The sequence below is a fragment of the Lepidochelys olivacea genome (assembly GCF_965140295.1).
Source record: "Lepidochelys olivacea isolate rLepOli2 genome assembly, chromosome: 6".
In the NCBI taxonomy this organism is placed as follows: Eukaryota; Metazoa; Chordata; order Testudines; family Cheloniidae; genus Lepidochelys; species Lepidochelys olivacea.
The window spans coordinates 107,049,276-107,071,854 of record NC_140416.1 but is presented as its reverse complement, the minus strand read 5'-3'; the positions used below and the strand labels follow the sequence as shown (position 1 = coordinate 107,071,854).

Here is a 22,579-nt window from a genome sequence, read left to right as displayed (position 1 = left end):
CTTTAGTCTTGCATGCAATTAAGAGATTTGTTTTTCTGTGTACAGAACTAGAGCCATACTACTTTTTAAATTTGGCTCTTGATTTTCTGTTATTCTCATTCAATGGAAGTGCGAAGAGTGTTTCCTTTATCCATAGTTCGTGTCAATTAAGTGAGTAGCCCAGGTTCTTTAACAAGTTTTGTTAAATAAAAATGTGCCTCTTTTGAAGTGTCAGTTTGTTTTAAGAATAAGTATGCTTATTCAAGAATTTTTGAAAAAATGGTGTTGCTTTCTTTTAAGGAATTAGATATAACAAGATTGAAAGATTAATTGGCTATCATCTAATGCATTAATTGCATAGGATACTTCCTATGTTTGTTCACTGTCAAAGGGACCCAAGAGTGTGATCTTTTAGCATTTTATAGTAACAGCAATATGAAAGTATACAAGTAAATGTATTGTATATCACATCTAGAAAGCATTTGTTTGCCTTAAGATCCTGCAGTAGTTATGGAAATTGGATAACCTTCTACCTCAAGGTCAGTAATTCAAAGACAGCCCAAGTTTAGAGACCACCATATGACAAATGTTTAGTGCCGTATCTCAGCTGAACTGTTTGTTTGTACATACACCTAATACAATGGGGCCCTGATCTTGATTGGGTCCCCTGGGAGCTACCAAAATGCAAACAGCCCAAATGCTCATGGACACATACTTACATCACAAAGACACCATTACATCTGGCATTCTTGCTGGCATCCTGTAGAGACGCCAAGCAATAAGTAGGCATAGAGTATGATCCTCATCTACAAATGGTCCTCCAAATCAGAGGTGAGACACAATGGCAGGTAAACGCAGAAGAGGAAAAGTTGGCACTGCTATTGGCTATACTGTGCCTCTTCTGCAGAAAGAGGACTTTCAATATATGTCAATACAGCATCTTTCACAAAACCTTTAAATTAACTTAAGAGAAAAAATCCTTCACCAAATCTTCCAGAACTTGCTGCTGCTTCTAGGGGGAAAAATCAAACTTTTAGAACACAGAGTACTTTAGCTGGTTCAAAATGGAAATTCCGGTGGGCCGGTGAAGGGCAGGGGGAATCCTGCAAGAACAGTCAAATTGAACACACTTCACATACAACTTTCAGGATCTCACAAAACTTCGGCTTGAAATAAATTGTGAAAAGGCAATCTATCATGTGTAGTATGAATTGCAGCCATTAAAAATTAAGGCCAATAAAGCAGTGTCTATACTAACTGTTTTGGGGTATTTTGGTGAATCTTCCCCCACTGTTTTATTGCCATCAGTGCACTTCAGAGCAGATTTAGATAACACAGTGGTAAAAATGACTGTGCCCCCAGTTTATACTAGCACTGCTTCTTGTGTTACCATCTGTGAAGCTGCGCTAGTCGCAATGCAATGGTGGGAGATTTCTCCAAAAATGCTCGTGCAGAGAAGGCTGGAGGATACATCTACAGTGGAAATAGTTGTAAGCTTTCTTTCTCTATGAGTGGAAGCTGGTAGGCTGTTGTCCACACTAAAAAATGGAATCCATATTTCTCCAAAAATGCCTGCATTCTGCCTATACCACAGCTATAATTTTCTGCATCTGTGCAGAAAAGTGCTTACAAGTTTTCCTAGTACAGACAAGACTTTACTAAAGCCAGACTTCTGTTTGAAGTGGCGAGGGGGAGAGAATGAGAATTCATCTTCCCACTTTTCATAACTCTTGTTTAAGCTATTTATAGAAAATATTTGAGTTAGCATTAGTAGATAGATCTCTTTTCTCCTCTAAGATGGAAATGAAAAAAGTAGTAAAATATGGAAGTGCATTTTTATCTTTAAATATTTTCCACAAGCATCTTTAGCAAATACTCCCAATACAAGTTTTATGAAAATATAAATTAATGTGCACAAAACATACTATATTGTTTTTAAGATAAACACCTATTATCATAGCTTAAAATATTTACCAGACAATGGGTAGTCAAAAGCAACCTGCTAGAGTGTGTCAAACATTTTCTGAAAATAAGTTTTCTGGCAGAAAACAATGATTTGATTAAATCAAAACATTTTATAGGAACATATTGATTCTACCTAAATTTGAGAAAATCATCAAAATATTTTTTTATAAAGTCAAAGCACTTTTGTTTGGACGTTTATATTATTTATGCTATAAAATATAGTATACAGTTTATATTATGCAATTTATATAATGAATCAAAGTCAAAACAAGACACTTCACTGAAAGCTGTTCTGTGGGAAATTTCATTCAAAAGGAAATTTCAGAATTTCATTCCAATTTGGGAAAATAAGCAATTTTGAAGTGTTGGCATTTCCTATAGAATGGAAATTCCAAGTTTCAATCAGCTCTAGTAGATGCCAAAAATAACTCACCAGCAAGATCCAGGGGCATCCTAGCAAAGAGCCCAGCCCTTGCACCTACCTCTTTCCCTCCAAACCTGAAAGAGTATACTGGGATTTCAAACAGTGTTCTCCTTTGATTCTGTTTGGGACTCCCTCTTACGTTTAGCTATGAAAAAAACTAAAAAAACTGAAGCCACAGAATCTACCACAAAACCCACCCTTTGCTGCAGAATTCTGTTCTAGCATCTAAGATTTCACTTTAAAAAAAAAAAATATATCCTTTTCAGTTGCAAAGAAAACTTCCCCATCACAAGCCAAACTTAATCCAGTGCTGTGTCATCTCATCTCTGCAACAGAATATCTTCTAGAACAACAGCTGTAAGAGATGCAGGAGCTCCCCCAGTTTGTCTCAAAGTATTCACATTTAAATGTTTTCATTGGGCTTCAAAATTGACACTTAGCATTCGTTGATGATATATATATATATATTCGTTCAATATAAATATGCAGCTCCTGATGCTTTCCTCCATCAATGGTGGAGGAAATCCTGGATATCAGGGCAGTCAGGCAGCTATCATCTGTCAAAGTTGTTGAACTCCACCTTCTCCCCAAAACTACAAGTCCTTCCGTCTCTATCCAAAAGGGAAAGAGATGTATCCCACTCCCTAATGCCAAAGACCTCCTCCTGAGTGCGAAAATCTTATCTGTTCCCATCTGCCAGAGACTCCTGTTACTTCACCCCACCTTCACCCTCACCCCAAAGAAGCCCCAACCTGTACCTTTTGTCAATACAACATTCTGCAATGCACTGAAATTCAATGTTTAGGTAAAGTGTGACCTGATCATGATAATGTATCATTTATACTATGGAAATACATACAGACCTTGAGGCACTGAATTTAATATAATTCAATAAACCTTCCAATTTTGAATCAAGAACGTAAGTATGGCCATACAGGGTCGGACTAATGGTCCATCTAGCCCAGTATCCTGGTTTCCAACAATGGCCAATGCCAGATGCTTCAGAGGACATGAACAGAACAATGCAATTATCGAGCGATCCGTCCCCTAATGTCCATTCCCAGCTCCTACCAGTCAGAGATTTTGAGACACCTAGAGCACGGGGTAGCGTCCCTGACCATCTTGGCTAATATCCATTGTGAAAACTGACCATTTATTCCTGTTTGCTTCCTATCTTCTAACCAGCTACTGATCTATGAGAGGACCTTCCCTCTTATCTCATGATTACTTACTTTGCTTAAGAGCCTTTGACAAGGTCCCAAACTGAAGGCTTTCTGAAAGTCCAAGTACACTATATCAATAGGATTAGTCCTTGTCCACATGCTTGTTGACACCCTCGAAGAATTCTAGCAGATTGCTGAGGCATGACTTTCCTTTACAAAAGCCATGTTGACTCTTCCCCAACATATCATGTTCATCTGATAATTCTGTTCTTTGTTATAATTTCAACCAGTTTTCCTGGTACTGAAGTTAGGCTTACTGGCCTGTAATTGCTAGGATCTCACCTCTGCAGCCTTTTTAAAAAATTCATCTTAAGTTTGATAAGCTTCAGTGAACCAAAAAATTCAGCACATTACGTTAAAGAAACGAGGGGAACTTGACAGAGTACTTTTTGGCGGTGGGGTTGGAGGTAGAGAAGGTCTGCTTTCAGTCACTTTGGCTTGTATTCCTTTGATTATGGGCAGAGTCCCTGCTCTCACTCAATGGATAAAACGTCTTGTAGAGCAGTGGTTCTCAACCTTCCAGACTACTGTATCCCTTTCAGGAGTCTGATTTGTCTTGAGTATCCCCCAAGTTTCACCTCACTTAAAAATTGCTTGTTTACAAAAATCAGACAAAGTCTCACAGCACACTATTACTGAAAACTTCCTTACCTCTCATTTTTACCAAAAAATTATAAAATAAATCAAATGGAATATAAACACTACTTACATTTCAGTGTACAATATATACACTGTTGTAAAACTAAGCAAATATTGAGATCAGTTGATGTATCCCCAGAAGACCTCTGCGTACTCCCCTAGGTATGTGTATCCCTGGTTGAGAACCACGGTTGTATAGCAATTCCCCACCCACAAGCCAATATTATGGTCTCTTGGAATACATCCAAATCCCTCTTCAAGCAACTGGGTGATACTAACCTTTTAAAAGGTATCACAAGGAATTATAATTTCTCTCTATTAGAGATCAGATTCTACTGTTTAAATCAGGGATCCAGGCTTTCCAGCAGGAATTCTTTGGCCTTTATAGCAAAATATTTTCAATACAGGAAATCTATGTACAGTATGCATCTGAACAATTTAGCTTATGCCACAAAAAGTTGAAAAGACTAGTTGATGCAGTACCATTTCAGCTCTGTTTCTTTGATAAAGGTTGAACGCAGTTATTCACATTGTTCTCACCACATCCCATAAATGTTTTGGACTCACAAAAAGAGTTATAAAAACAAAGTCAATGAAAGAGAATTGACATTTAAAAAAAAAAACAAACACTTTTAACCTTCTAAGGTATTTTACTGCTTTTAAAAACCAGAAATATAGCAATTCCACACATGTATTTTTTTCCCTACATAAACACCATACCTAATTTTGTTTCAAATTTAGAAACTTGGTAAAAAATGTAAATTTACAATACATTCCTGTTCTATGAATCCTAGACTATATACTCAACAGCTAAAAAATATTTAATATTCAAATTACAAAAGCCAATTTTCACACAACTTGTTTGTTAAAGTAAAACAACAACAACAAAACCATACACACTTCTAGGAAGTGCTTTTTGAATAAATACTAGATATTTTCATTATAATTCTGGGTATTTTTCCAGTGGACTTCCTACTTCAGTTACTATCTGTAGTGATTTTAGAGGCACTCTCATTTGTTCACACAGAAAAAGCATTGCAGCACTCTGAACACTTACATTATGCTACACAAACTGTATACGGATAACTTAGCTCTGCCCTGCCCCCCACCCAATACCTTTCTGGGGTAGTGACTTCACATCCTTTGACATCAGCAAAGCTAGAAAGGGGGATGGGAGAGTCACAGTAGAAAGCAGTAAAACCTGCTTTTAAACTATACAAGCAATGCTTTCCCGAATTCTGAAATTATCCAAATAGCATTTAATTCAAAACTGATTTCCATATTCCACAATTATCCTGAGTCTGCATCAAAACAGAATAGATTCTGCTACAAAGGACTTCCTGCTTTCCTTATCTGAAAATCACAATAGCCATTTATTAGCTAGCCACACACAGTTTCAATTCACTGAAACACACAATAACTCACCTCTAATATGTAAAAGGGCCACGGGCTGAAACGGCCCATTGGAATTGGCTGCATCAACCACCATCCTGCTGCCAGCTTTATTACATGTCAACATCTAGGCTTCAGCAGGAAAGGCAATGTACTCCTTAAGGCAAGAAACCAGCCTCCATTTTAGTTTAAAAAAAAAAAGAAACTGAAGCTCTCTGCAGCTGGAGGGAACTGGCTAGTTAGTGATGTAAGCAGTCAGGAGAAATCTGATTGGCTAATAGCAGCAACTTAAAATGACACTAAAAAGCTGCAAATCAAAAAAGGTTTTTGTGTGGCTGTCACTGCATTAAGCTTGTACGTTTTTCTGCTTTCTCTTGTGCCTCCATTCATCAGTAATTTTAAACAGAGAGCCCTTTTCTCAGCACACTCTCATGAGCTAAACCTGCAGTGTAAACAAACTTATCTTGACAAAGGAGCTTGAACAAATTACTGAAAACTTTCACCCATGATGATTTTACTGTTGTGCACAACATATACATGTATAAAAAGTGTTAGGCATGGGACATGTACTTGTGCTGAAAACGCAAAAGTTTAGACATTTTCTCCTAAAAACAATTGCCACTGAATCTCAAAATAAAAGTTCTCATTAATACTCATATCATATTAATAGTGTGATTCAATCAGCGCTTGATTTAAATGCATAATAAGAGCAATATCTTTTTACAATGTTAATTTTCAAATGCCATATATCTCACATTTTTAAGTACATTTACCTTACTGTAACTAAATCTAGCATGAAACATTAAATTTCAATGCTGTACCTCCTAATGATTTATTCCAAATAAATCAATACATACCAAATAAATTAATAACTTTAGTAACCAGTTAAGTGGACACTTTATGGGAAACTTTGTAAAGTTTTCTGTTAAGATAAAATTAATCTTTTATACCTCATTCCTCTTCCTTATATCCTTATTAAGATGAAAAGTAGGCATCTTAAAATTTAATCTAAAATATAACCTCTTGTAAAACAAGATTTTATAAAAACTCAGCATTATTTCACTTTTCAAAATTCCAATAACCATGTTTGTTTAAAAATACTGAAACCCAAACACTGCACTACTAATAACCTGAAAACCATATTGGGTATTAACAAGTGAAACTCAGAATTGATTGTCCAAGCTAAGAAAAAAATTATAGTAACAAGTACAGTTAATTTTTAAGCTTTTCACTTTTATTAAAATAATAGAAACATAGAACTGGAAGGGACCTCAATAGGTTGTCTAATCTACTGCCTTGCACTGAGTCAGAATTTAGTATAGGGTGACCAGATGTCCCCTTTTTATAGGGACAGTCCGGTGTTTTTGGGAACTTTCTCTTATATAGCCACCTGCTACCCCCCACTCCCTGTCCTGTTTTTTCACAGTTGCTATCTGGTCACCCTAATTTAGTACATCTAGACCATCCCACACAGGTGTTTGTCTAACCTGTTCTTAAAAACCTCCAACGACGGAGATTACAAAACCTCTCTAGGTAATATGTTCCAGTGCTTAAGAACTCTTGTTAGGAAGTTTTTCCTAATGTCTAACGTAGATCTCCCTTGCTGTAATTTAAACCCATTAAAATGTATTGTTAGTGATATACAGTAGGTAAATATTTCTTTACAACTTAAGATTTAACTTGACAGTACCCCTTAAAAGCAAATATTTGAGAGATCATTTCTCCTTATTGCTTCTTACTCCTCCCACACATAGGGATAGCATTCAGAAAAATAAATGCATTATGTTGCTTGTATCTGCCCCGAAAAATGCTCTCTAATACAATGCAAATATTTAAGGTCTAGCAGCACCAGCCTAAACTATCAACATACGTCTAGAAAAGAGGTATGTCAGAGAGGAGAAAAAAGGACTGTAATTTTTATGTAACAGGTGGTGATTGGAACTCAAGTTCCCTATTCTTCCAAATTAACTGAAACCCTAGAAAACATTTTAAAGATATTTTCCCTGTTTCTTGGAATACATGAAAACAATTTGTGCACATTTTAGTTAAATGAGTTTTTACTCCCAACAAAACAAACACCATACCAAAGGGCTGAGCCTGTAACAAAACTAAATTTAAAAACAAAAATATAAATTAAAATGACAGCTCTGCCTGATGACTGGACTATAATCACCTGACAACTGATGTACTCTCTCTATACAGTATTGTCAGTGAACTCTAAGTTGTAAACTCTTTGGGAAAGGGCTGTTCTAGATCCTGAACAACACCACGCATGCTGCCGCACTCAAAACAAAATACCACGACCGTGGAACAAAGGAGAAATATTGTGACAAACTAGCTTCATTATTTTAAAAAAAAAATGTTGACAGAATTCTTTAAATAAGCCCTGCTTTTTCATTTATCCAAAGTGAAATTTAGTTGTTTTGTAATATGCTAAGACATATCACTAAAGCCAATTTTAACTTTAAAGCAATGCAGTTTCATTGGTTCCAACTAGGGCTGTCAATTAATCGCAATTAACTCAAGCTTTTAACTCAACAGAAATTAACTGGTTTAAAAAATTAATCGTGATTAATCACAGTTTTAATTGCACTGTTAATAACAGAATACCAATTTAAATTTATTATAAAATATTTTGGATGTTCTTCTACATTTGCAAATATATTGATTGCAGTTACAACACAGAATACAAAGTGTACAGTGCTCACTTTATATGATTTTTGATTATCTTTTTATAGTGCAAATATTTGTAAACAAAAGAAATAGTATTTTTCAATTTACCTCATACAAACTGTATGCAATCTCTTTATCGTGAAAGTGCAACTTACAAATGTAGATTTTTTTGATTTTTTTTTTTTAACATAACTGCACTGAAAACCAAAACAATGTAAAACTTTTGATCCTTCAAGTCCACTCAGTCCTACTTCTTGTTCAGCCATTGCTAAGCCAATAAGTTTATTTACATTTATGGGAGATAATGCTGCCCATTTACAATGTCACCTAAAAGTAGGAACATGCTTTGATCTTATTTTTTTCTTTTACAGTGCAAATATTTGTAATAAAAAACAATAATATAAAGTGAGCATTGTACACTTTGTATTCTGTGTTATAACTGAAAATGTAGAAAAACATCAAAATATTTACAATAAATTTAAATTGGCATTCTATATTGTTTTAACAGTGTGATTAAAACAGATTCATCATGACTATTTTTTTAATCTCACAATTAATGGCGACTATTTTTTTAATCATTTGACAGCCCTAGTTCTGACAACTCTCCTCAATATACCATATATACTCGATCATAAGCCGGTTCATTTATAAGCCGACTCCACCAAGATGGAGAAGGAAAAATGGAAAATTTTTATGACCCATTTATAAGCCGATCCTATAATTCAGGGTTCGGCAAACTTTGGCTCCCAGGGCCATCAGGATAAGCCGCTGGCGGGCCAAGATGGTTTGTTTACCTTGAGCGGCTGCAGGCACAGAGGTAAAGCTAAATAAACAAAGTGTCCCGGCCTGCCAGCCGCTTACCCTGATGGGCCGGGACAGCAACTGGTGGGGAAATTTTGGGGGAGGGAGAAGCTGGGGGTCAGAGGAGTAACCCCTGTGACCACCCCCCACATGACCCCACTCCTAGCCCAGGACCTCACACTTTCCCCATCCTATCCCTTCCCACCTTAGGTGGGGTGGGCCAGGGAGGATGTCTTTGGGCGGCCCGGATCTGCTCCGGCAGGCTAGGCGGTGTGGCCGCAGCCTGCTCCAGTGGGCCAGACTGGGCGGCATGGCCGCAGCCTGCCAGCCCTGGAGCTGCAACTGCTTCGGAGGCTGGTGGGAGAGCAGCGTGGCCAGAAGCGGAGAGACTCTGGCCCTGCCTCTTCCCTTCTGGCTCTACTGACTGTGCTGCCTCTCTTTGCCCCCTCTGTTGTGGGGAGGGGCTGTGTCCCACCTCTCCCCCTTTCTATACCCGTTCATAAGCCAACCCCCTTCTCCGATGCTTCCCTTTTTTACTAAAAAAAATTCGGCTTATGAACAAGTATACACGGTACTCGCTTTCTTTAGCTGCTCCCCACCCCCGCCCTATGCATGCTACATCAGTGTAAGAGAATTCAGATGGTCTCTCTTTGCGCAAGCACACCAGCCTCGGTACTCTTTACAAAGATTAATAAGCAAAAGCACTGCTAGTGCATCAGCATGGAAGTTAAGCAGTGCGCCCAGGGGCACAATGAGCAGTCAAGTGAGGACCAAAACTGCAGTTACAAAAAGGCTGCACATTTAATATGAGGCAGTCTTGCTTCTGCAATCCTAGCAGCGCTAGTCATTGCCGGACTTGGAGCATCAAAGGTTTTGGAACATCCAGCAGTCAAAGAGGGTGTTTACAATTCGGTAGCGTTGTAAGCAGGTGAAACAGCAATCAGCATGGATGGAAGCTGCATGTGGTCTCTCAACACTTTGCATTCGGGCTCCACAAGACCAACGGCTAGTCCTGATTAAAGCCATCACTAGAGAGCTGGTTAAAATAACCATGAATCATATTTACACTCACTTTGATCTTTAGAGAACACACTTTGAGTGACATGTGGAATCTAGATTTTTGAGTGACTATCACTGTCAAACAAATTCTAGTGTTTTATAACAGCCTCACTGAAAAACAGGAAAACCCCAGTGTCTGTGTAGCTTCACTCATGGTTTGAGCCACACAAAAAAATCATTTGCAACCAAAGGACAAAATATCTTTACTAAAGCTAAGTTGGTTTAAACAACTTCATTTGGAAAGAAAATCAAAAACATAGTAATTCTCTTCAAGACCTTAATTTTGGGAGGGGGGGAAAAAATTAGGGTTGGTTTAAAAGGAGGAAAGACAAGGGACTGAGGAGAGAAAGGATATTCTAAAGAGCAATTTATAAAGAAAAGCCAGAAATAAGAAATGTAGAAAATACTGGGTGGGGCAGAAGACATATGTCATCAAAAAGCAATAACTAATTAAATAAAACTCAATGTACGGGAAGAGAATAATTCCCTACGTTGATAAAACACCACTTGAAATAAATATGAGTACCTCGGCCTAAAAAAAGGACGAAAAGCACTAGGAGAAGTCCTCAACTATTGAAATCCTCTTGAAGCTTGTGCAAATTAACAGAAACAAAGAGGCAGCTTTGTTGTAAAACAGGTGAATATATATTTTAAGTTATGATTTCTGAAATTGGTCTCTTTCAAAAAGAATGAATATGGTGCAATATGGGAAGTCTCTGTAAACTCTTCCACCAGAAATTTGATGTCTACCATCACCTTTAATTTCAGTCAGGGGAAGGGGGTCTTTAAAAAAGTCAAAAAGTCTTTCAATGAAAAAGGGGATGTTTCAGACAGATAATTTACTTATTCATACAAGTGGATCAGTTAACTAGAGGCATTTTTGAGGGAAGTGTCATAACAAGAGTAATGTGTGTCCTGAATCAGGCAAAAGAACTTATGCAAAATCCCTTAATTGCTAGCAAACATCATTAAAAGGCTTATTTTAGGATCAAGCATATTTACCTAAAATACAGATTAAATGGTAGGACTGAGAGATTCCAAAAAAGAGCAAAAGAGAGGTGTCTATGTAATGTTGGGGAGAAGGAAATTAATGACCAGTATGATATTATTTAATAAGCCTCAAAACATGTAGAGTCCCCATGCCCTCAAACAAATCAAAAAAAGTAGTTTGCACTTTAGTACAATATATTTTAAACTGAAGTCAGGGAAAAAGGAGAGAGAATCAAGATCAGTGGTCCCCAAACTTTTGCTGTCACCCCTTCTTCCCCCATTACCCGTAAAGGAACCTTTCCGCTCCCCCTGCAAGAAGCATGGTTGGGAACTGTGGCCAGGAGCAGGGCCGGAGCTGCAGCTGGAAGCCAGGGCAGGGGACAGGAGCGGGGACAGGAACCGTGCCCAGGAGCAGAGCTGTGGCCCAAGCTGCGGCTGGGCGCAGAGCGAGGCTGGTTGGCACTCCCTCCCCACCCCTCATGGTGGCAGGCCCGGGCCTTGAAATGCTCCCCTCGAGGGGCATGGCCCACAGTTTGGGGACCACTGGTCTAGATAAACACACTGTACGTGAGCAGTAGTCTCATGTGTTTGTACACTAGTACAAAAAATTAAGTCTAACTGTTTATTTCGATAGATGTGCTACTCTAAGGAACCTCAACATAATATTGGGTATCTACCAGAGATTTAGATGAGTTCCCTGACTCCTTAGCCTCACCATCACCAATACAGTTGTGAACATTCTTGGGCAGAAGATAGACAAAAGGACAATGTTCTGTAGTATAGTGATGGTTTCTGTAGGCAACATAGAGGAACTACCAATGACATGGCCTGACACATACACACAATTCGGTTTCTTTCAGGGGCACTGACATTGAGTGCTGTCCTGGAGAGAGACTTCCTTCCACTATTACTGCAGTCTCTACATCCTGAGTACTGGCTCCATTGACCTGTTCAGCTTCGAGGTCTAGGGCACCCCAGATAGAGAGTCAAACTGACACCGGAGAACCAGCTCAAAACGGTATTTTTACGCAAACCAGAATCAAACCCGAACTATGGTTTTGTCCTACCTACTGAACCAGAACTGAACTTGAAAAAAAATGGGTTACTGGTTAAAATAAAAGTTGAGCATTTTAATATAAATATTTTTAAAAACTACTGCAATCTTATTTTCATTATAAAACAAGATGACAAAATAACAAATAGGCATGTGATTGCTACCAGAAAGGCCTGCCCCAGTATAATGAGAAGAGAATGAGATGAGAATGACAATAGGAGACTAGCCCACAAGAGTAGGGAGCGAGAGGGGAAGTTTAGGTGCTGCCTGCACACCACATAAGGCAGCAAGGGGCCACACAGATCAACCATCTCTGAGAATCACACCTGGTGATAAAAGAGGTGGAATGTTCTTGGTCCCAGAGGTTAACAGTAATTCTTCAAGACCAAGAAAAAAAAATGTAATGGCTATCCAACCCTTCTTCCCCTTACACAGGCTTCTTCCCATCCATCCTCAACCCTTGGCACAGCTCTCCCTCCAGTTGCTCTATTTGAAGCAGGGTCTTCAAACTCAAACTCAAATTTATCCTTTCACTGCAGAGGTCCAATATGAAATAGCAAATATCAGAAGATGTTATTATGTATTATCGTACAAACTGTTCATAAACAATAGTCGTGTTTATTTGACTACTTGAGTTTTCTTAGTGTTTAACTTAACACAAAGTTAAAAAAATAAATAAAAAGGTCAAAAATCAAAAAACAGTATCAATTTTAAGTTTCAACTCGTTTTTGAATTTACATCCACTAAGATTGAAATTTGATCTGAATGGGTTCAAACCAATAACCAAACCATTATTTTTTTTTGGTGGTTTGAACTGGAACTGAACCTGAACACAACTGAACTCAAACCTGAATCCAACCAAAGTAAATACTGGTTCGACTACCTAAGCCCAAAACTCCTCCTCCTGTATGAAGAAAACAGAAGAACCTTAAACACCATTTTGATTGAGGAACAGCTTCTACTGCCCATAGTTTCAGGAAGTGCAAAATTCCTTATAAAAAAGTTTGGCACTTTGTCATCTCTTGTAGTTAAGAAAGGGCCTGAAGAAGGGATGTGGGAGAGACTGGAGCTCCAGGTCATATTTCTTCTGCACTCCCCTGCTATAACATGTTTATGTTGAATGGAGCCATATATGTGCCCACCTACTTCTGGGAAGAAGGACACTTGTTACAGTCACACTGATTGCTTAGGCTGGAAGGAGGGATTTAGAGCCATTTTGTGCTCTGGGCACTTTCCACTTAGTGCTCCTTGATAAAGATTTTAACACAGAATAAGATAAGTCATATCACTTGCAACTTTATTGTGGCCAAGTATGAGGGGAATCTTTGCCTGTGTATGTGGCCTTGAACTCCTCCATGATAATGCCAGGTCCAACCAGATTAGCAGTGACGAGAGGGCTCTGGGAGCTAGGGTGAAGGAGTCTGAAGCGCAAGTGGTGTTCTTGTCTATCTTCTTTGACCATGGGATGCTGTTCCTGGAAGGTGGTCTGCTGGGAAGAGATGGGGTCCACCTAGCCAAGAAGGGGAAGAGCATCTTTGCACACTGAATCAGTGGGGGAATCTGATCAACATTTTAGATGTCTGAACACATGTGTGAGGAGAATGGGGAATACACAGGAAGAGGTGCAAATATTAGTATATAAGCTAAATTAGGACTTCATTGGCATCAAGGAGACTTGGTGGGATAAGTCTCATGACTGGAATATTGGTATACATGAATACAGCTTGTTCAGAAAGGACAGGGAAAAAAGGAAGAAGGGGTTGCTTTATCCATAGATATATACATTTGTTCTGAGATACAAAAGGAGGTGAGGAGGCAGACCAGTTAGTCCCAAGGTAAAAATGAAAGGATTAAAAGATAGGGGTGATATCACAGTCGGGGTCTACTACACAGCACAAAATCAGGAAGAGGTGGAGGATGAGGCATTTCTAAAAACAACTATCCAAAACACAGGACCTGGTAGTAATGCAGGATTTTAACTACCCAGACATCTGTTAGGAAAGTAATCCAGCAAAACAAAATTTCCAATAAGTTCTTAGAATGTATCGACACAACTTTTTGTTCCGGAGAGTGAAGGAAGTAAGCAGGAGGGGGAGCAAATTTTAAACTTGATTCTGACTAACAGTGAGGAATTGAGCAAATCTGAAGATGAAAGACAATTTGTGTGAAAGTGATCATGAAATGATAGATGTCATGATTCTAAGGAAAGGAAGGAGTGGAGCAGCAGAATAAGGACAATGGACTTCAAAAAAGCACACTTTAACAAACTCAGAAAATTGGTAAGTAAGGTCCCCTTGGAAGAATATCAAAGATAAAAAGCAGTTCAGGAAAGCTGGCAGTTTCTCAAGGAGACTGTATTAAAGGCACAATTGCAAACTATTCTGATGCAAAGGAAAGATAGGAAGAATACTAAGAGGCCAATATGGCTCTATCAGGACCTCTTTAATGGCCTGAAAATCAAAAAAGGAATCCTACAAAAAAGTGGAAACATGGTCAAATTGCTTCAGGAGTACCAGAGAACAGCATAAGTATGTAGGAACAAAATCAGAAAAGTTAAGGCACAAAATGAGTTACAGATGGCAAGAGACATCAAAAGCAGTACGAAGTTCTTTAAATACACTGGGAGTAAGAGAAAGATGAAGGAAAGCGTAGATTCTCTACTTAGCAGGGAAGGAGAACTAATAACTTCAGAAAGATGAGGTGCTTAATGCCTATTTTGCTTCAGTCTTCACTAAGAAGGTTAATGAATACCAGATACGTAACAGTGTTAATATTAACAACCAGGGGAAAGAATACAAACCAAAATAGGGAAAGAACAGATTAACGAATATTTAGATGTATTCAAGTCATCAAGGGCCTGATTAAATTCATCCTAGGGTACATAAGGAACTAGCTGAAGCAATCTTGGATCCATTAGCAATTATCTTTGAGAACTCGTGGAGGATGGGAGAGGTCCCAGAAGAGTGGGGAAGGGAAAACATAGTACCTATCTTTAAAAAGGGAACAAGGAGAACCCAGGGAATTATAGACCAGTCAGCCTAACTTTTAAACCTGGAAAGATACTGGAAAAAATTATTAAACAATCAATTTGTAAGCATCTGAAGGATAACAGGGCTATAAGGAATAGTCAAGCACGGATTTTTCAAGAACAAATCATGCCAAACCAACTTAATGTCCTTCTTTGATAGGGTTACTGACCAAGTAGAGTGGGGGGAGGGGCAGTAGACATGATATACCTTGATTTTAGTAAGACTTTTGCCACAGTTCCTCATGACATTCTTATAAGTAAGAAAGGGAAATGTGGTCTCAATGAAATTACTATAAGGTAGTTACACAACTGGTTGAAAAACTATACTCAGAGTAGTGATCAATGGTATGCTGTCAAATTAGGAGGGCATATTTAGTGAGGCCCCGCAAGGGTCGGTCCTGGGCCTGGTACTACCCAATATCTTCATTAATGATTTGGATAATAGAGTAGAGCAGTGGCTCTCAACCTTTCCAGACTATTGTGTTCTTTCTGATTTGTCTGTGTACCCCAAGTTTCACCTCAGTTAAAAACTACTTGCTTTCAAAATCAGACATAAAAATACAGAAGTGTCACAGCACACTTACTGAAAAATTGCTTACTTTCCCATTTACACCATATAATTATAAAATAAATCAACCGGAGTACAAATTCTGTACTTGAATTTCAGTGAATAATATATAGAGCACTATAAACAAGGTCATTGTCTGTATGAAATTTTAGTTTGTACCAACTTTGCTAGTGCTTTTTATGTAGCCTGCTGTAAAACTAGGCAAATACCTAGATGAATTGATGTATTTTCTGGAAGACCTATGCATACCTCAAGGGTACACATACCCCTGGATGAGAACCACTGAAGTAGAGAGTATGTTTATAAAATTTGTAGATGACACCAAGGTGGAACTACATGCACTTTAGATACAGATTTAAAATTCAAACTGACCTTAACAAATTGGAGAACTGGTCTAAAGTCAACAAGATGAAATTCAATAAAGACAAGTGCAAAGTAAGGAAGGAAAAATATCAAATGCACAACTATAAAATGGGGAATAACTGGCTAGCTGGTAGAACTGCTGCAAATAATCTGGGGGTTCTAGTGGACTACGAACTGAATAGAAGGTCATTAATGTGAAGCACCTGGAAATAAAGCTAATATGATTCTGGGGATGTATTAACAGGAGCGTTGTATGTAAGACATAGCAGATAGCTATCCTGCTCTGCTCAGCACTGGGGAGGCCCCAGATGGAGTACTGTCTCTAATTCAGAGAACCACAATTTAGGAAATATGTGGACAAACTGGAAAGAGTCCAGAGGAAAGCAACAAAAATGAAAGAAGTTTTAGAAAACCTGACCTCTGAGGAAAGGTTTAAAAAAACTGCATGTTTAGTCTTGAGAAAAGATGACTGAGGGGAGACCTGATAACAGTCTTCCAATCTGTTACGGGATGTTATAAAGAAGATGATGATTAATTGTTCTCCGTGTCCCCGAAGGTAGAACAAGAAGTAATAGGCTTAATTTGCAGCAAGAGAGACTTAGGTTAGATATTAGAAAAAACTTTGCAACTATAAAGGGTAGTTAAGATCTGGAATAGGCTTCCAAGGGAGGTCATGGAGTCCCCATTACTGGAAGCTTTTAAAAGCAAGTTGGACAAATACCTGTGAGGGATAGTCTAGGTTTACTTGGTCCTGCCACTGCACAGGGAGCTGAATTTGATGACATCTCAAGTCTCTTCCAGCCCTTGTCTATGATTCATTGAGCTTCTGTTGAGATTCATTGCTCTGTTATCAGCCATCAGCTTAGCAGGACCAAATATGATTCTGCCAAAGAATTCTAAGGCACAGATTTACTCATAGTAATCATCCACTGCCTGACTTGATTCAGAGATAGTATCCAGCCACATACATTGCCATCCTGGGTCCCACTGCCAGCCTCAGAGCCCATGGAAATATGCAAATTCTGTTTTGGACTTGGCTGATTCATCTCTCTTTTGGTTGGATCTCTATGGTGACTACCGTCTTCACCTCCAAGTATCTCTCACACATCTTAAGGAAAGGCTCTCTTCTAATTCTCTGGTTTGGGATTGTCACTGACTGAAATGAAGAATTATTTCATGAATGAAGAGCTAGAGCTAATGGAAGAGAATGAAAATCCAGAACACCCCATAGCTCTCTACCCCATGTGTTTTGTGGAGTCTTGGAGATTTTGTAGATCAGTTTCTTTTTAAACAGTGCTCCCTTCTGTGGCTTAGTCTGCAGCAAGGATGTCAAATCTTTATACTCCTGTTGTTCAATATGTTATTGAAGAGGAAAAGTAGGAGTACATCCTTTAGGGAGTCCAAATTTTCCTCTCTGGAGAAAGGTAATAAAGAGGCCCTGCCATCTTTCCTATTTGAGGAGATCCTGGAGCACTTCCCCACTAAGTTGGATAGGTCCAACATTATGGAGGAAAGGGGGGAATCTGATGGCAATCTAATTGGTGAGGCTAGACCTACCTGCTACATCTTGAGTGCTGAAGAGGGCTGAGAAGCTTTTGGATGTTTCTACTTGCCTCCAACAAGCCATGAAGATTGAGCCTTTCCCCCTAAACAGAGAAGATTTGTGGGGTGGGGGCACTGTGGCAGAGCTACCCTCTCTGGGTCTTCTCAGAAATGGAGCAGAGAGAGGTTATGAGGTGCTCTATTTGGTCATGCAGGGGAATAGTGGAAGAAGCAAGAGGGGAAGCTTGGCAAATGGATCCCTCTTTCCTCAAAATATCAGTCAGAAAGATGGAGAGGGAAGGGAAGAGAGAGAGAATACAGTTCATTGCTGCACCAAAAAATGGTTTTAAAAATCAGGATGGTAATTGATAAGGTGTGTGTGCTTAGCTGCTACATCCAGAAGCAGACATTCTGGAATGAGGGGAGAAAGTATGTGCCCAAGTCCCATGGACAAGTCTGAGCTGCATCCAGTATTTGCACAAAGGAGGGGCAGCCTAAATGTCTTCAATTAGGGCAGAGGTCAGAATCCAGAAATGCATTCACCTAGAGCTTTTTGCACTTTATTGCAGCCCACTGAAAATCCACTCTGACACTGAGCACACAGCCTTCATATCACAGGGCTCCTTATTTCTATATGCCACTGTTCCTTCTTGGTGGAATCTGGTACCAATACTCTGATATGCAAGAATCCACCAACCTCAACAGATTTCCTTTTTACAGATAAATCCACCTGGTCTGGTAGAGCCTTGTTGGCAGCTACCTCAAGTGGGAACTTTTTGGCTCTCTAGTGAGCAGAGGTGGCGCTCGACATAAGCAGACTAAGCAATTGCTGAGAGCCCGATGCAGCTCATGGGAGCCCTCTATTATTAGTATTTGTTTTGGGGGGTGGGGGAAAATATTCTTGATTAGAGCTCCCAATGGGCTAGTACCAGCACTGCTAGTGAGTGAGGTTTGTTCAAAAGCAAGTGTCCCTCCATTTTCATTTCAAAGCTTCAGATTTCTAATATATATTATATATACACTGATTAGGCATCAAATTCTTGAATTATATTTCTCATTCACAGACATTTGCCTTTTTTTTAATATATAAAAATAGTTGTCAAGGGAAGCTATCGATACCCCTCGTGTCAATTTTTTTCTTCATAAGTTTGTATAATGATTTTATCCCAGCCAATAGCTGAAATAAATGGCAATACTAGAATCCTGCTTGCTAGAACAGCTGCACAATTTTTAAAGAGCTACTCCATAGATTTCCTTAAAGTCCTTCAACTCAACTGATAGAATTTATAAATGCCACAGAACATGTGGATTTCTGGGGATCAAAAATACACAGTAAATTCCTCAAAAATTAACCTGTCATCCTGAAAAACATACTCAAAAGCACAAGTTATCGAAGGACAGATGAACTGAAAAAAGTTAACAGACAAAATTGAGACAGGAAATCCAGGTACAGACTAATCCATATTCACATGGCTGTTATGACTCAAAACAAGATTTAAAGAAAAAAAAACATTTTAGGCCAAATATGTACTGAATGGCCTTGTGTGGGGAGAAGAAATGAAAAGAGATCTCTGGAGTCCAAAAAAGCCTGTATAGGAAAGGAGAGTTAACTATCATGTACAGATGCAAGTCTTTATAACCTATTGCTTACATTTAACACTACAAATTACCGAGTTAAACTGGATACATATTCCCCTTGCTCAGGTGCACTGTGAACTGCATAAATACCTTCAACTATCCAAACACTGGTGACCTACGGGGATAGATTAAGAACATCCAGAGTACTAGGCAAATCCCCAAATGGGACCTTGAGAGTTGTCTGCTGGACTAGTAGGGGGCACCATCAGTGAAACTGGAACTTCCCTCCAAGACCACCATTCCTTGACTTCAGCCCCCACCCAAGGAGAGGACCTACTTGGGAGCCCTTTCACCCTTGGGGCTCTCTACACAGTTGTCTCGTATGCTTTTGGAAGGCCTGGAGCAACTCACACCTCAGAACTGTTCTTTTAGCCTTTCTGAAAATCAGATATGCACCATTGCTTTGGTTACACTGCTTACATTTTCAAGTCATGAGCGCTAGCAAGAGTCATTATTTAAAAAACAAAGGTAAGTTTAAGAGTGTGACATCAGCATTTGATGCAGGAGTTGGGGCGTGAGGCCAATGGTGCCAATACATTAATTCAGCCCGGCTATCTAGCAACTATACTCTTGCACTACAGTTAATATTTTATAATGACGGTTTTATGAAAGAAGGAATCCAGCATGCTACCAGAGTTCTGACTGATTATGCTGGAGATACAGATACAAACAAGGAAGTGATTGGCAAATTTGCCATGCTAGTAAATAATATCATAGAAAAATGTTTTTGAAGAGATTCATATCCATGCAAAGAAAAGTCAGATTAAACGAAAATAAGGCAAGAACATTTTTTAAATCTTTCTTTTAATGGATTCTACCCAATTTTCAATGGAAATGAGTTCAGTAGGAAACACTGACAGTAACAGGCTTAGAGTACTTTCTCTTAACTCTGCTTCTGACTGGGTAATAAGTAAGCATTTGGTAAGGCACCTGAAATCAAAACTCAGTTTTGCTTAAACCTAAAATCTTCTGTACAATTGCATATTCCTTGTGGCTGGGTGGAAAAATGTAAAACTACATGGGTTTTGTTTTAAATACTTTGCCTATAACTTTTTTTTAAATAGTGCTTAATATTATATAAGTGCTAAAATAAGAAATGACAATTTAAAATAAGCTGATTTGATCAGTTTTGTACATGAAGCTTCCATAGTTGCCAACTTTCATCGAGAGACATCACAAGAACATAAATATGTAAGAACGGCCATACCGGGTCAGACTAAAGGCCCATCTAGCCCAGTATCCTGTCTTCTGACAGTGGCCAATGCCAGGTGCCCAAGAGGGAATGAACAGAATCATCAACTGATCCATTCCAAGTCGCCCATTCCCAGCTTCTGGCAAACAGAGGTTAGGGACACCATCCCTGCCCATCCTGGCTAATAGCCACTGATGGACTACCCTCCATGAATTTATCTAGTCCTTTTTTGGACCCTGTTATAGTCTTGGCCTTCACAACATCCTCTGCCAAAGAGTTCCATAGGTTGACTGTGCATTGTGTTAAAAAATACTTCCCTTTGTTTGTTTTAAACTTGCTGCATATTAATTTTCATTTGGTGACCCCTAGTTCTTGTGTCATGAGTAAATAATGCTTCCTTATTTACTTTCTCCACACCAGTCATGATTTTATAGACCTCTATCATATCCCATTTTAGTAGTCTCTTTTCCAAGCTGAAAAGTCCCAATCTTATTAATCTCTCCTCATCATTTTTGTTGCCCTTTTTTGAACCTTTTCTACTTCCAATATATATTTTTTGAGATGGGGCAACCACATCTGCATGCAGTATTCAAGATGTGGGCATATCATGGATTTATAGAGGCAATATATTTTCTGTCTTATCTATCCCTTTCTTAATGATTCCCAACATTGTTAGCTTTTGCATCTACCTTCTTCAGTTCATCTGTCACCCAAACCTACCCTCTCCTAATATTAACAAGTATTTTTGGTTGATGTCTCTTATAGCGTTTGCATTATTTGATATATCCAACTGCTTAGAAGAGAAACGATAGCTCCAGGTAAAAAAAAAAAAAAAAAAGACATTGACTCTCAAACTCCACTCACAGGATTGCTCATAATCCCATTCATTTAAGTTATACTTTGGTGAAAAGGTTTTTGTTGTTGTTGATTTGTTTATTTGTTTTTAGAAGAAGGGGGACAGTTAACAAGACATTGATATCAAGGTCAGTTTTACCCCCCCAAAACCAAATTCCACCCATTTTCATCCATTGTTTCAAACAGGAGCAATGTTCCCTTTTAGCATATAGGGAGAAAACATCTTGTCAGGTATTTATTAAAAAAGAAAATAAAAGATTAAAAGTAGTTTGAGTATTGTAGTTAATGTAATACATCTCGCTATATTTCAGAGAACTGCACAAGCTCCTTCAGTTCCTGGGCACTCCAGAAATCCTCAAGTTTTTCCACTTTCAGATCTTCCACTTTATCGAGGAACATTTTATTGTCTTTAATTGCTACAACAGTGGTCTCACTTTTCCAGATTCTTTTTGGAGGGATCAGCATCTTTGTCAGACTTAATTTTTACCAAAGACGAAAACTACCAGAACTAACTTATTTGCTATCCAGTCATTTATAAATCCAAGACACTGAATGCTGGTTTAACTCGTTATGTGTTTCCCTATCCCAGTCTTGGCTATAAGGCAGACAAGTTGAGGCACCATCCCACAACTCTTCACTTCCGAAGTCTTTCACCAAAGTGGGCTTGGATTTTGGCATATACCTAGAATCTCAGACTAAAAGGAAAAACTTAAAGTTGTCTTCAACTCAAAAAAGCAACATCCTTACAAACTCACACACACTCTCTTTTAATGTGATTTTTAAAATTTATGCTATTAGCATAAAAAAGTAACAAGTCAATCAAATGACAGTTCTCTTCACCAAAACTCAAGACAGGACTGATCAGCATGCACAGCAAGATCTTCAGCAAAAATGAGATAAACTAGACTCTAATCAGTCGTTTCACATGCAGTTATTTGACATCAAGAAAACGGCACAGTCATATGCTCAGCATTCCAAAGTTAGTCTGTATTTGCAGACACTAAAAGATCAATCAAAAGTAGGCATCACAGCAAAGTCCATGGGCACATCTTTCAGCTTAACAACTCATTTCATCCTACCTTGATACAGACCTTTATCTGAAAGCCAGATCCATTTTTTCCAAGGCCAGAAGTCCAATTTTGAGAGGTAAGTAACACTTCTAGGAATAAACTGTGAACTGTATTTGAAAATAAA

General features: G+C 38.6%; 1 protein-coding gene across 3 annotated transcripts in view; it reads right to left on the bottom strand.

Annotated features, from left to right (window-relative positions):
* PPP2R5C (protein phosphatase 2 regulatory subunit B'gamma) overlaps positions 1-22,579 on the bottom strand; it is a 326,481-nt gene that overhangs the window by 124,258 nt on the left and 179,644 nt on the right. Inside the window, exon 1 of one of the 3 annotated variants that reach the window (XM_084630788.1) lies at positions 5,656-5,824. The exons of the other annotated variants lie outside the window; for them this stretch is intronic. Within the exon in view, the coding sequence (XP_084486914.1) occupies positions 5,656-5,749 (94 nt within the window). The 5' untranslated portion in view covers positions 5,750-5,824. Of the gene's footprint in view, positions 1-5,655; positions 5,825-22,579 lie in introns of those variants that run through there. 3 annotated transcript variants of the gene reach the window in all.